This window comes from Pipistrellus kuhlii, unplaced genomic scaffold (assembly GCF_014108245.1).
Source record: "Pipistrellus kuhlii isolate mPipKuh1 unplaced genomic scaffold, mPipKuh1.p scaffold_m20_p_1, whole genome shotgun sequence".
NCBI classification, from domain to species: Eukaryota; Metazoa; Chordata; class Mammalia; order Chiroptera; family Vespertilionidae; genus Pipistrellus; species Pipistrellus kuhlii.
The window spans coordinates 189,578,253-189,591,872 of NW_023425404.1; the positions used below are offsets into that span (position 1 = coordinate 189,578,253).

At 39.9% G+C, this 13,620-nt stretch overlaps 1 protein-coding gene across 4 annotated transcripts in view; it reads right to left on the bottom strand.

Moving 5' to 3' along the window:
• The window catches only part of SLIT2 (slit guidance ligand 2), a 328,161-nt gene that overhangs the window by 73,011 nt on the left and 241,530 nt on the right, over positions 1-13,620 (bottom strand). For all 4 annotated transcript variants that reach the window (XM_045573714.1, XM_045573712.1, XM_036419682.2 and 1 more), the window contains 5 exons: positions 13,453-13,596; positions 10,129-10,272; positions 7,784-7,950; positions 6,577-6,709; positions 2,481-2,549 (listed from right to left, as the gene is read on the bottom strand). In XM_045573714.1, coding sequence (XP_045429670.1) covers positions 2,481-2,549; positions 6,577-6,709; positions 7,784-7,950; positions 10,129-10,272; positions 13,453-13,596 — 657 coding nt within the window. The remainder of the gene's footprint in view (positions 1-2,480; positions 2,550-6,576; positions 6,710-7,783; positions 7,951-10,128; positions 10,273-13,452; positions 13,597-13,620) is intronic.

Genomic DNA, 13,620 nt, shown 5'->3' on the forward strand with positions numbered 1-13,620 from the left:
CAGTGACACATACTTATCTTCTTGGGAATATATCCTCTCCCTTCCTCTCTGAAATCAATGAAAACATATTTTAAAAACTACAACCACTAACAACAAAATGTCTTAATTAAAAACTCTGCCCTACGCTTGACAATTTGGCTCAGTGTATAGAGCACTGAGGGTCCTGGGTTTGATTCTGGTCAAGGGCACATGCTCAGGAAGTGGGCTCCATCCCCAGTAGGCAGCATGCAAGAGGCAGTCAATGAATGATTCTCTCTCATCATTGATATTTCTATCTGTCTCCCTCTCCCTTCCTCTCTGAAATCATTAAAAATATATTTTAAAAAAATGCCCTTGGCCAAAGTCACCAATACATACTAGGTTTTCAGCAAATATCTATTTATTGAATGATAAGTAAATGAGAGAGATGTGAATTATTCACCAAAGCTAAATGGCTATTTATAAGTGTATTTTGTACTATGGGTTATAATTTATATTCAATGAACTTTATCTTATTTTTGTTATATATAATATATGTGATATATATATCATAATGGCATAATATATTATAAATATGATACATAATGCAATATAATAATATATAACATTTACATATACATATTTTGCATTTTGGTTTAGGAAAAATTATGATTATATAACATTCATATATACAAAAATGACACAGATATTAGTGAAGGTGTATATATTCACTAATGTTTTCCTAAAGCAAAATGCAAAATATATAAATAATAGGAAGATTCATGAATAATTAATTTAGGGTTTAATTTATGTTCACTTATCTATGTGTATTATATTCACTAATTTTTTCTGAAATAAAATAAATGAATCATTAAATGCAAGATCCGCAATAGCTAATTATCCACTCCTTTATTAAAGCAGCAAAATATCACTAAAATGGACCAATTAAATTATGAAAATAGTAAGGGTGTTATGGAAGCTCTAAAATCCATGTTCTCAGTTGCTGAAGTATCATACTTAAGGGAAATAAATATATCTATATCAGCAAAAGGACTTCTTGGTAAAACCATTTTTGGATCTATAAATTCTCATTTTTCGTTTTCAAATTGGTTTTAAATAATCACACACTGTCCCACAAATGACCGGATTCTGCTGAAGTGACCCTTTGGAAACGGCAGCAATTTAATGGTTTATTTAACAGAACAAACTGCATGTAATCACTTCTTGCTGCTGTTAAACACATAACTAGGGCAGAACAAGGTGCCATTGAGAGTATTCCTTTTCCCTTAATTTCATAGTTTGTCATCCAAACAGTCCTGGATGCTTTCTACAAAGTGTTTTCTCATATTTTTTTAAGGAAAATTGAAAATCGTAAGAATCATTTTAACTAACCACCACCTCCCTAGGGGAGCGATTTTCAACCCTTTTTCATTTCATGGCACACATACTCATTATTAAAATTCTGCAGAACACCAAAACTATAATATAACTAGAGGCCCAGTGCACGAAATGTTATCAGTTTCTATCAAGGCTACTCTAAGTGTGATATTATATTGGGTAGAGGTTACATATTTTTATATTTTTAAAAGTATTTGCACATAAGTAGATAGAAGTTTTTGTGTTCTTAAATGTAATCTTATATCTACTTTAAAATGGTAAAAGAAAAGTTATTTACATATATGAATAATAAAATATATTATCTTAGGACATCAAACCAAACTAAAAAAAAAATAAAAAAATCAGTGTTTTGAAATTTATACTAAAAATGTCAACATCTTTGTCACATTTTCTTTTTTTTTACAATATATATTTTATTGATTTTACACAGAGAGGAATTGAGAGGGATAGAGTTAGAAACGTTGACGAGAGAGAAACATCGACATGCTGCCTCTTGCACACCCCCAAACTGAGGATGTGCCCGCAACCAAGGTACATGCCCTTGACCGGATTCGAACCCGGGACCTTTCAGTCCGCAGGCCGACACTCTATTCACTGAGCCAAACCAATCTGGGCTTTGTTACATTTTCTGAAATACTGTAGAAGTAAACATAGATTTTATAAAATCAATTTGAATACTGGAAGCCCATAACAATTCATAATTTATTATATAAGAGAATCAAACCTAATAAACTAGATTAATGTTTTCATTGAGATTACTATCATCTATCTTTTATTTAAAGTCAAGAATAAAAATATGTTTTTCTATCTGTCCTTGGCTTGCCATAAAATGACCCCTATTCATTATGAGTAGTAGTATCTTCTTACCAAATCTTTACAATCCTTCAGTACCCAGACTTAACCGTCTTTGTACTTTGACGAGAGGACCTTTCCTAGGTCTCTCCATGGTCTAAGTTACAGTGAAGCAGCATCTAGCTATCCAGAACCAGGCGAGTGAGGGGGAGCCTCTGACTGTGAATGAATTATATCATCTGAAAGGCTCACTACATCTCTGCCCCTTGCTACCCCATTTTCATGAAATAGAATGAGAAGTCAAAGGCAGAAACATACCATACATTACTTACATAAGTGTTAAGTGTTTGTAGTTAGAGAGTTCCTTAGGAACCAGTGTGAAGTGATTCCCATCCAGGTACCTAAAAACAAGGAAACAATATTATTATTATTATTATTATTATTATTATTATTAGTTATTATTACTATTATTATTACCTTAATACTCATTTGAGGATATCTTTTCTGTTCATCTTTAGAAAGAGAGATAGAGGAAAGAACGGATGGAAGAAGGGAAGGAGGGAGGGAAGAAGATCAGAAAGAAAAAAGGGAAGGAAGGAAGGAAGAAATGGAGGAAGGAAGGAAGGGAGGGAGGGAGGGAAGAAGGGAGGGAGAGAGGGAAGAGGGAGGGAGGGAAGGAAGGAGGGAGGGAGGGAGGGAGGTGCATGGATGTGAGAAACACATTCACTTGCCTTCTGCATATGCCTGGAAAGGGGCCGGGGATCAAACCTGCAACTGAGGTATATGTACTTGATTGGGTAGTGAAGCACGGACCCTTCAGTCCAATGCTCTAGCTACTGAGCAAAACCGGCTAAGGCATATTTGTAAAAAGTAACAGTAGTGTATCCTAGAATAGTTGAAGCACTTAGTGATTTTGACTTCAAGATGTCATGTCCATACCCCAGTTGGCATGGCTCAGTGGTTGAGCATTGAGTAGTTTGATTCCTGGTCAGGGCACATGCCCTGGTTGCAGGTTCGATCTCCAGTGTGGGCATGCAGGAGGCAGCCAATTGATGGCTCTCTCTCATCACTGATGTTTCTCTCTCTCTCCCTCTCCCTTCCTCTCTGAAATCAATAAAAAAAAATTTACAAATGATGTCATGTTCCTGGCTGAAATTGCTGTTGAATAGAAGAAAAAGAAAAAAAAAATTGCTTTGTCTAATCCAGCAGATTCTTTTGTGGATCACTTGGGCTAAATTCTAAAATCCAGGAGAGACTGGTGAGTCTAGTTCTCCGTGGTTTTCTAAGAAGGCAGGCATGTGTCCAGCCATTTTCTTGTCAGCAAGAAGGTTCATTCAAATAACCACATTTGTAGTCCAACCCCAGTTTGCTGTATTTATGTGGAGGCAGTACCATGAAAGGCACTCACTGCGGGCAGAACCTTGCTGCTGAGGGTGAGACTACCCTTTACCGCCATAATATTATCAGCACATTAGTAAATAGCAATGAATGTTTTAAAGGAGATATTTGGAAGTAGATTTCAATTAATAATGTTTTAAAATAGTGTGTACTATTTATATACACTTGCTGATATTACTTGTAGGAGGTTTCTTAGAAAATCACATTTACCAAGTGCACAAAAATACCATCTATATGCAAAAGTAATAATCAAATAAGTAAATTGTGCCTTCCTGATGAGAGGCAGCAGAATAATCAGAGAATAGATAGACTCAGGACTAACTGGCAAGACACAAAAGTAAAGGAATGCTTAAATATCCATGATCACACACACACACACACACACACACACACACACACACACACACACAATTCTATCTCTTCCCAAGGTTGTTCTCTCCCAGAATATAAATGGGGAGGGGTAAACATTCTTCCACTAACTTAGGTCATCTGTATAGAAGTGCCCACAATCAATTCTGGCACATGGGGCATGTGACCCTGTCCCCCCTCCCCAGTTTTGTGGCCAATCTCAAGATCCGGGGTTGAGGTTATATTTGTGCAGAATATAGCAGTAGCTGAGAAATTGCCTAGGATAACAGCCTATTTCAACCATTTAAAAATGAAAGCAGTTATAAACAAGTCATAAATTATCAGAGTACATAATAAATTTGATTAAGAACCAGCACATGAGATGAGTCCTTATCTCAAAATTTCTATTTCAACTCCTTTCCCTCCTTTCTTCCTGTAGATAAATGTTTCCTTGTGACCACTAGAGAGCAGCATAATCACATGTACTTTAATACTCTCCCTTCATTCCAGAATGTAGTGCTATGCATATTTACATGTAAAACAATCCATGAGGGAAATTACATGGAACTCATTAAAAATAATAGATGCCGTTTGTTTAATATTATTTTACACCAACATTATTTCACCAAATTCTTTAATAATTCAATAAAATAAGCACATGGCATTTTTCTAATACATGCATATATATATATATATATATATATATATATATATATATATATATTACTGTAAAGAGAAACACTGCTGACTCAGTATAGTTCTAAGAATAAGCTCTTTGGGGGAGTAAATTCTTATAGGATTTACAAGAGATGAGTTCATTTTTTCATCTGTAATCTATTTTCTTTAGCAAAAAAGATTACTTTAAAACATTTGTAGAGAAATAGATGGAAGACTTGACTATATGATAAAAGAAATTCAGAGATGCCATAGACAGGACATGGATCCAACAGGTTCTCAAATATAGTTTAGCAAGGAAATGAAATAATGATAAATACACTTTTGATGATTTCAGAGAGGAAGAGAGAGGGAAAGAGAGATAGAAACATCAATGATGAGAAAGAATCATCAATTGGCTGCCTCCTGCACCACCTCCCTCCCCCCCCCAACTAAGGATGGAGTCCATTACCTGGGCATGTGTCCTGACAAGGAATCAGAACCGTGACCTCCTGGTTCATAGATTGACGTTCAACCACTGAGCCATACCAGCCAGGCAAAGTTTTTTCAAAAAGCAAGGTCAAAATTATTTAAGGGGAACCAGGTAAAATGACTAAGACATAGCCAGTTAAATGGTCCAAGAAGAGAGTTAGCATCAAGACCATCTGAATGGTATGCTATGTCCTTGGTGGGGTACACCTAGAATCAATGCATAGACTATTCCATGGACATCTAGCTTCCCAACGCTGGACGGAGGGTAACCTTCTGAACTAAGTACATATCAACATAAGAATTAAGTCTTTAATTACACACCACGCACACACAAAACAGTGCTTACCGCTAACTAACAACTGTGACTGGTGGTCAGAGAGAGAAACCTATCACCTCACAGCTATTCATATCTGAGAGGGATCTTCTGTGCACACATGCTAAGATTACATGGTTTCTGTCTAAGTGTTCCATTCAGGACCAAATTGAGATTCACAGAACTGCACAGGATTTGAAAGCAAGATTTTTGATAACTGAAGCGGCATCTTCTTAAACTTCATTAAGAATGCTCCGCGTGGCCCAAAGTTTATCAAAGCTGCTCATTGCGGGTGCTTGGATGCATCTGCTTTAATGACAGGTACGCATTTGCATGGGGTAGAGTTGGACTTAAATCGTTTTTGATGTAGGCTCCATACAGACAAAAATCAATGAGGCAAAATGACTTGATTGCACGGCAGGCATGTGTACATGGCCCTTGGTACCCAGACGAAGGAATGGAATAGAGCACGCATGCGTTACCATTTAAGCAGCCTAGTCTCTGATCCATTCCATTTCCCACACAGAGCGCCACATAGCATGAGGCAGCTAAGGAGGTGTGGGCGGTGCTTAGTGTCTGGATATTGTGCACTGACAATGAAATCTGTAGTTAAATGTCTGCAATGAAAATGTTAGAGATATTTGGCCCCACAGCCTTTCCAAACTGAGGGACTCTGACTCAAGTCCAAAGGGCAGTCACGCATTTCTTTTTAAGGATTACGCCGGCTTCTCCCACCTCCCACATGTTAATGCACCACGTATGGTGAGATGTTCTCCCAGGAGACACAGTGATCAGGGTTACTTAACCAAATGGGATATCCTGGCACTGTAGATAAACTAAATATACAGCATTTCCCACGGTGCACTGGGTGGGACATTAGCCTTGCAACATACTCCACAGGGAAAAGGACTATAGGAACAAATAAGTATGGGAGCTACCAACTCACATTTTACCACCCTCTCTTGGAGCTCCACAGTGCACCTTGACATAATAAAGGCACTGAGAAGTCCTGCAATGAAAGCAGAGGAACACACACAACCGACATTTCCCAAGGATCTCTAGAGTAGAGTAGATTATTTGTTTAAGGGTTTATGTGGAACTAATTAATGGCCCCTAGAATGTGATCTGCAAACGGGACTGTAAAAATTTGGTGTGAAGCCCATTTCCCTTGGGGTATGACGTGATAATTATTCGCAAAAGAAAGAAAGACAAGTTTTACTTACAATTCAGTGACATCTTTTGGGATCCCTTTGGGCAGACCCTTCAAGCCCTTGTTGCTACATCGAACCACTGTATCCAGGCAGGTGCACTCAGCGGGACAGCGGGACAGCGGGGAACAGCTATTGTCATCGTTTCCTAAATTGCCAAAAGACATACAGGGAAACCCAGGTTTGCAGCTTTGAAGAGGTTGGGAATGGTTTTATGGCTTTAAATTCACATAACAAGCACCCATCTCAGGCCATATGATCACTGACGTGGAGGGCAGTGAGGGTTTATAGACACCATACGTTTCATACAGCTCCATTTCCACACAGCCTAGGGCAGAGTTCCAGAAAATAACATCCAATGGGTATCATCAATAACATGATAATAGTTACTGTCTTTGTACAGTTATTTATATAGATGACACTTTTAATTAGAATATATGTGTTAACTGAATTAAGGAGACAGAAATGAAGAGACAATGAGGGGACACAGTTACTTCAAATATTTCGCAAATATTTGAAAAAAAAGGTGTGGGTCCCTCCTTTAAAAAAATATATTTTTTATTGATTTCTGAGTGGAAGGGAGAGAGAGGGAGAGATAGAAACATCAATGATGAGAGAGAATCATTGATCAGCTGCCTCCTGCATCCCTGGGCATGTGCCCTGACTGGGATTCAACCCTGATCTTCTGGTTTATAGGTCAAAGTTCAACCACTGAGCCACATTGGCCAGGCAGGGTCCCTCATATTAAAGTAAGAGCTCAAATAAGTTCTGCACTCACTGACAATAATTACAGAACCTGTTTCGCCTACTGACAGGGTTACTCCAATAAAATGCCATGATACATAGAGTGCATGAAAAAGAGAAAACTGTTGCTTTTATTGGACTCACTAGCATTTCTATTTTAGAAGCCAATTGCTTTTCTCATTTGGAAATGATAGCTGCTAGAAGAGATACTTAGGGTTATAAAGAAATGTTAACAGGAAGATATAAAAACAGTATCAATTGCCCGTTGGAAATTGGAAAATCTACAGCCTTCAAAAGCACAAAGTAGATTTAGATAGGAAGGTGCCCTCTGAGAAAGGAAATGTTCTCTGGCTAAAACATAACAGAGTAACAAAAAAAGATGCACAAGGACTATCTTTGGACAGTTCCTGGGGTCAGCTGTACCCTTAGCATCTGCATGGTCCCCTGGACACCTGGGGACCACAGGTTGGGCTCTTACCATCATCGCAGGTGAAGTCTTGGATAGCCACATCCTGGATGGGGATCTCTTTGAGGAAGTAGGGTTTCTGGCAGCGAGGGTTGCCCGTTACAATTCTTTTCTTCCGGAGCCATTCTCCCAACCATGCCAGGTGGCAGTTACAGTTGAAAGGATTGGCCAAAAGGTTTCTAAGCACCACATGCAAGCAATACAGAGTGGAGTTCAGTCAGGGTTTCACCTCTATCTCTCCAAATCCCATGCTAGCATTTCCCATACAATTTCTGCTGAAATGGTTCCTTATGTTTCATACTAGAAGCCCGGTGCATGAAATTTGAGCACGGAGGGGGTTGTCCCTCAGCCCAGCCTGCAAATCTGGGACCCCTTGAGGGATGTCTGACTGCCTGTTTAGACCCTATACCAGTGGGATCTGGCCTAAACGGGGAGTTGGACATCCCTCTCACAATCCAGGACTGCTCGCTCCAACTGCTTGCCTGCCTGCCTTCCTGAATGATTCTAATCGCTTCTGCCTGCCAGCCTGATCACCCCCTAACCACTTTGCTGCCAGACTGATTGATGCCTAACTGCTCCCCTGCCAGCCTGTTTGCCCCCAACTTCCCTTCTCTGTCGGCCTGGTCACCCCTAACTGCCCTCCCCTGCAGGGCTGATCACTTCCAACTGCCCTCCCCTGCTTGCCTGGTTCCTCTCAACTGCCCTCCCTTGCAGGCCTAGTGCCTCCCAACTGCCCTCCCCTGCTGGCTATCTTGTGGTAGCCATCTTGTGTCCACATAGGGGCAGGATCTTTTACCACATGGGGGCAGTCATATTGTGTGTTGGAGTGATGGTCAATCTGCATACTTTTATTAGATATTCTTTTATTCGATAGGATTCCCCTCCAGGCCCATCACAATATATGGGATGCACTTTTTTTTTTTTTTTTTTTTTTTTTTTTTTTGCTAAAGTATCTATGTGTAAAATTTACAAAATCACAAGACTTTCATATACGGAATTCTTTCAAGTAATTACATGTGGCAAAATAAAGCGAAAGCAGCAATTTAGGGCTTATGGAGTGGATCCTGAGGAATGGCTCATTAAGAGATCCTTTAAACTTGTCTGAGGTCTGAGCTGCTGTCAGACTCCCCTGCCCTGATAATTCAGCGACTTAATATAAAGATGAAGGCTGATTACCTAATATTATTGAGTTTAACCTGACAACAGCTATTTCATTAATTTGTCATTTCAAGATTTCCATTTCTTATTTTCTCAAGAGAATAGGTTTCCCATCGAAGCTGACAGCTGAGTTGATTAAATGCCAGTTATAAAAATGAATTCCCTTCTACAAATCTCTGTGCTTTGGGCATCTCACCACTTCAGCACAACCCTATCGACGATCCCATTATTTATAAACATGCCATGTTTAATATGCACAAATTAGTCACCCCATGTAAAATGTCACATTTTATGTGGGAAGGGGATTAAGTACTTTCCTGATGGAGGGATGCTTTCCTCAAATTATTTCTCCAGAGATTTGAGCTATGTTGAACATGCTTGTCCTCCCCACCCCCTTTCTTTTTTTGTTCTTTCTAACTACCTTTAGAGTTAGACTGGTATATCACCATTACTGGGTCATCTGATTTGATTTGTCAGATTTATATTTTCCAAACATTGCTTCTTAGATACAGATATGCAATATGCCTGCAATGCATTGTTTGGAGGTGTGTGTGTGTTTGTGTGTGTGTGTGTGTGTGTGTGTGTGTGTGTCTGTGCATTTGACACTTTCTGAGTTCTGTACCTAGACCTAATGTACATAAAATATCCTTCTGGAAAAGCTGAACCGATTTCTTTAATATTTTTCTAACATCACAGTCAATGCCCTTTAGTGAACAGCCCTTCTTGCTGGTCAGGTCACCCTGATGCAGTCCCTGTGACTGTGAATGGCCCTTGAGCTTTAGGTGGTGGAAACGACCCTATCAACTCTGTTTGGATGATACTTATATGGAAGAGATGCCCACACAGGAACACTCGGGGAAATCTACAACATTTCCTTTGCTTGCAGCACAGTCAAGTTATAATAAAATTAAAATGCCTAAATGATGCCTCAGCACATTATTATTAAAAAAAAAAGATTGAACAATATTATGATCTTGGTTATATTTTCATATAAGATAGTTGGTAATCTTTTTAGAGAAAGTTAAAGTAAGTTTAACATGAAGAAATTTGTCTTAAAAAACAAAACACCACTACCACTTAATCCTTGATCACATTTTTATAAAATTCCTAACAGTGCATTCAAGTGCTATCAATGAAAGTAATAAATGTAACACAGAGGCCTACATAATACACAAATGAAGACTGTTTTTCATACTCACAGAGTAGATAAGGAATGGAGAGTGTCAAAGGCCCCTGGCGCAATCGTAGTGATTTGATTATCATATAAGGAAAGCAGCCGCACAGAACTCAGCCCTATGAAGCTGTCATTCCCCACACAGCTGATGCGATTACTTCTCAACATCCTGAGGGGGAAAAGGAGAACATTGTTATTGAGATAAAGCACCAGGCAATCACTTTTGCCTATTTGAGGACCAAGAAAACCCTTCTTTACAAATCTGTGGCAGTCAGGACTGTTTTCTGAATGTTGTGTAGTCATTAGGAATCTCCATGGCTATGTACTGAGAGCCTTGTGCAAAAAGAAAACAATGATTGCACTCAGTTACAAGAAGCAAGGTGAGCCTCATCACTGTGGATTTCCAGCTGCACCTGATGAGGGTAGGATGCGTCCCTGGATGTCATCACTTTGTTTGCCTGATTACATAACGTCATAAGGCACCTCCAGCTCTCTAAGCCCCTACGGCCCTGAGATCTGTGTATTCACTGCAGTACTGCATTGAAGGTTGAACAAAAAGGAGTCAGAACAGAATCAATAACCACAGCAGATGAAGGACTAAGGACATCTCAAGGACTCACAGGCCAAGTCACTGTCAACATCAGTGGGGGGGAAATCAAACTTGACTGAACATCCACAGAGCTTGCACACATAATTTTAATTATAAAAATGAAGCAATAAAGACCCCAGTTGTTCACAGTGAAATTGAAAAGGGTCTTCTCTTTAAACAATTCTGACTTTTTTTTTAAGTCATTCCTATTAACAGATTTAACACTGTACTGAAGTTTTGGCTCTGTTCTTGATTTTTTTTCCCCCCTAAACTGATTATTTGTGGTGCTTAGAAAAATTACAGAAAGTTTCTAAAATCCCCACATCAAAAGGAATCATTGCCATAAGTCTTACTCAGAAATGCTGAAAAGTTCATTTTTTTTCTCTTTTAATTTTTCTAAACATGAGTTGATCACTCTGAAGATTGTTCTGGAATTGTACTCTAATGAAGACATCATTCTTTTATGCTATGGCACAAAGGCACAACAGAAGGTATTTATATCAGCACTACCCTTCACCGTAAAGAAGAAAGAATACTTGGTCTCAATCTTGTTGGAGTGAAGAATGCCTGGAAGGAGTGAAAGAAAGCTTTGCTTTCTGTCACTACAAAAATCCCTACCACATTTTACCTGTGCACAAGGATTCAAACCAAGACTCACTGAAATATGGACATGGACTGCTAAGAGGTTTAGTAGTACTGAAGGGTTAAGTACCTGGGGGGCGGGGAGGGCGGGCAAAAGGGTGTCTTGCAAAAACCTTTATAACTCCAAGCTGAAAGTTACCACTGAGCAGAATATAAGGTCCAGATAAACCTGCTTGAGGCCTGTGACTATCCCAAGCTTGGCTCTGAATGCTCCATTAAGTTCATGGAGATACAGTGGGATTAAGTAGTGAGCCAATTGGATGTCTGGCTCAGGTGCCAAAATTTAAGAGGCATAAAAACAGGGCTAGAAACACAATGAAGGAGAAAGATGAATCCTGTGAGTGAAACTAGTTCCAAGAAATGCTTTGATAAGGTCTTTGCTGTGGTGTTAGGAATGGAGCTGTGTTCCTCTAAAATTCATATGTTGAAGCCCTGATATCCAATGTGATTGTATTGGAAATAGGGCTTCTAGGGAGATAGATAAGATTAAATGAGATCTTATAGGCGGGCCCTAATAAGATAGGAATGGTGTCCTTGTAAGAGAAAGGGACATGGAGGGAAGGTCAATAAATCACAGTGGAAAGATGGCAATCTAAAAGCCAACAAAAGAACCCTGGCCAGAAACCAACCCTCTCAGCACATTGACCTTGGACTTCCAGAACTGTGAGAAAACAAATTCTTGTTGTTTAAGTCATCAGGCATGGTTTCTCATGAAGGCAGCCCAGGGCAGACCAATGCAGCTGGAGGTACAGTTCCTGCCCCTCCTGCTGCCCATTCAAGGAGAAGGTTCCAATGACAAGGAGTCCCTTGACTACTGTCTCAGAAGGAAGAATTCTGCTTGTTGCAGGATCTGGGTTTTGCTGAGTTACCTGAGACAGCTTGGGGATGGGGAGTGGGGGAGGAGTAGATGCAGCCACCCATGGTATAACTTTTCTGCCTTCTTCTACACACTCATAAAAGGCTGAAGCAATATTTGAATATTTGCATAACATCTTGAAGGAGCTCCATATTGCTCACCAGAAGGGTCAGCAGGTGGCATCTGGGTCCTGCTGAATGGTTAGGTTCCAGGCTGTTCCTCAAGGAACACATTTCTACTTCCCTGGACAGAGGCTGTTCAGCAGGATTTGAAGCTGGGATGCTAGTAATATCCCCACTGACTGGAGGGAAACTCTCTGCCTGTGATAAAGAGCAGGTCCTGGACTTCCAGGCGCTCAGGGCCCTGGCTGTGGCTCTAGGGCTGTGGGAGAGGAGAGGAGAGAATTTAGGGAAGACAGTGGAGTTGGTACTTCTCTTCACTGCTATTGCCAAGGGCTGCTGCTCGGTGACAAAGACTTTTCTGCTGTCTCCAGGGTTTGCTTTGTGTCTCTCAAAATGTTCAGGCCACCACTTTTGTCAAACATAATTACATACTTTGAGATAATAAAAAGTACACACGTGCTCTGTAGAAATTCAAATAACTCAGAGCTTTGTCCTTAGGAATTAATCCAATTCCATCCTTCTTGGCCAGCAACCTTTCAGAAACATACAGAAATTTCTTTTCCCCAATCTCACAATCTGGGGGCGTGTTTGCTTTGAAACTAGTAGTAAAAGTCCCAATATCAGTCAGTGTCTTTTGCACTAAAACCTTGCAGGACAGTCAGGGGTGTTCCCCAGGTTAAATGATATTCTGTCGGGGTCGGAGCAGATGCTGAAGCCAGGGACCTGGGTCCAAGACAGAGTCTTAGAGGAGGTATTTGAGGAAAAGGAAGAAGAATCCTTGTTCTGAGGCTGATCAGAAGAGCCAAAGCCCCATAAAGAGTGTAGCAAAGGTCTTCTTGTTGTAGAATCATAGTCAGGAGAGACCCTTTTGCTCTATTGAAGGCAATATGCTGAAATCAGGGTATTAGAGAAACAGACAGATCTGCATCCACAAACCTGTGTGTGTGTGTGTGTGTGTGTGTGTGTGTGTGTGTGTGTGTGTGTGTGTGAGAGAGAGAGAGAGAGAGAGAGAGAGAGAGAGAGGGGAGAGAGAGGTAGCTGGCGCAACAAGAAATAATGGAATCCCCATCCTTTCCCAGTATTGTAATGACTAGGAAGTACAATCCTGCAGAAGAATCACAATGAGATGAGAATACTTACAATGTTTTGAGGCTTTCCAATCCCTTGAACATCTTATGCTGCACATTTTCCAAACGATTACTTGTGAGAAGTATTTCGTTTACACCAGATGCTCCTTCGAAAGCTCCCTCTTCGATGTCTGTAATCTTATTGTTGCTAAAGTTTCTAAATAAAAAGCATTGAAACACA